The sequence below is a fragment of the Saprolegnia diclina genome (genome assembly GCF_000281045.1).
Source record: "Saprolegnia diclina VS20 unplaced genomic scaffold supercont1.33, whole genome shotgun sequence".
Taxonomy (NCBI): domain Eukaryota; phylum Oomycota; class Saprolegniomycetes; order Saprolegniales; family Saprolegniaceae; genus Saprolegnia; species Saprolegnia diclina.
Window position 1 is genome coordinate 10,571 of NW_008246100.1, and position 1,077 is coordinate 11,647.

General features: G+C 56.5%; 1 protein-coding gene across 1 annotated transcript; it reads right to left on the reverse strand.

Annotated features, from left to right (window-relative positions):
* Window positions 1-123: 123 nt before the first annotated feature.
* On the reverse strand, window positions 124-478 carry SDRG_09945 (hypothetical protein; the record flags this gene model as incomplete). The annotated part of the gene is made up of 2 exons (XM_008615912.1): window positions 124-237; window positions 293-478. The coding sequence occupies 2 exons, from the start codon at window positions 476-478 to the stop codon at window positions 124-126; spliced, it is 300 nt and encodes a 99-aa protein (XP_008614134.1).
* Between the last annotated feature and the right edge of the window lie 599 nt (window positions 479-1,077).

The following is a 1,077-nucleotide window of genomic DNA, read 5'->3' on the forward strand; positions in this document are numbered from 1 at the left end:
TGCCTCTGTGGTGTAAGCCCAATACAACTGCCTGCTTCACGGGAGACGGCTCTCCCCTCGCTGTTGTTTGTGTCTGCACCGCGGGCGCTATCACACTGTGAAGAGCGTCCAAACGACTCTTCTTCACTTGAACGAGCTCCGCCGCTCGTTCTTGGAGACGGCGGCGTCGCTCAGCGTCACGTCGCGGCCACAGCGCAGACGGTCGTTTGCGCAAGCGCCCAACGGCCGCCACTGGCGCTACGACGAAGAGCTCTACGCGTTCAAGCTCGTGGAGGCGTTCATGTGCGGGTACTTGCATCTCCGTGACGGGTCGAAGCTGCGCGGGTTCGTTACCGGTGAGCTTGGCTGCTGTCCGATGCGCGTCTCCAAGAAGCTGGGCACGGGCAGGCTCTGTGGTCGGCTTTTGCCCCGACGCCTCGGACGGGTCGTGTACACGGAGCCTCGGCAGTCGTCGATCGAGTCGGATCAGTTGGCGCATGCGGCGCGAGAGGAGCTTCGTCGATTGCGGGATTTGTATTTGCGGTCAAGCGACTAGCTGGAGAACTTGTACATTCAGTTGAACGACCCTAACCTCCATGATGAATTCGAGTATAATCTCGACATGCTCAGTCCAATTACCTCTAAGAACACGTGAGAGGGTCGCAAGTGGCTGTACAAGGCGTGGTAGTCCTGTGGATTAAATTATACCGGTACTGGTATGTACTACCTGAGTATGAACTGCAACTTTACCCCACGTCGCACCCGTCATCACCTCGCCTCTGACGAGGTGTTGGCCTCTCCACAATCCGGCTCGAAAAGTGGAGCCTGAGCCGTTGGCTTTTGGAGCCAGCTCGAGCCGAGCCGCTTGAGCCGTGGAGCCGATGGGGCTCGCAAACAGGAAGGATTCGTATTCAGAGTCTCAAACCTTGTATTCGTACAACTGTAGTCAACTTCGGAATGTACTACTAGTATAGTGTAGCTAGCGATCGATCTCGTTGTTGTCGCACTAGAAGAATTTATGCAATAATGGTGGTTGGCCGATGATAAATGACTGCAGCCACGGCTTCTTTGGCTCGAGCGGTCCGGCTCGGCTCGAAG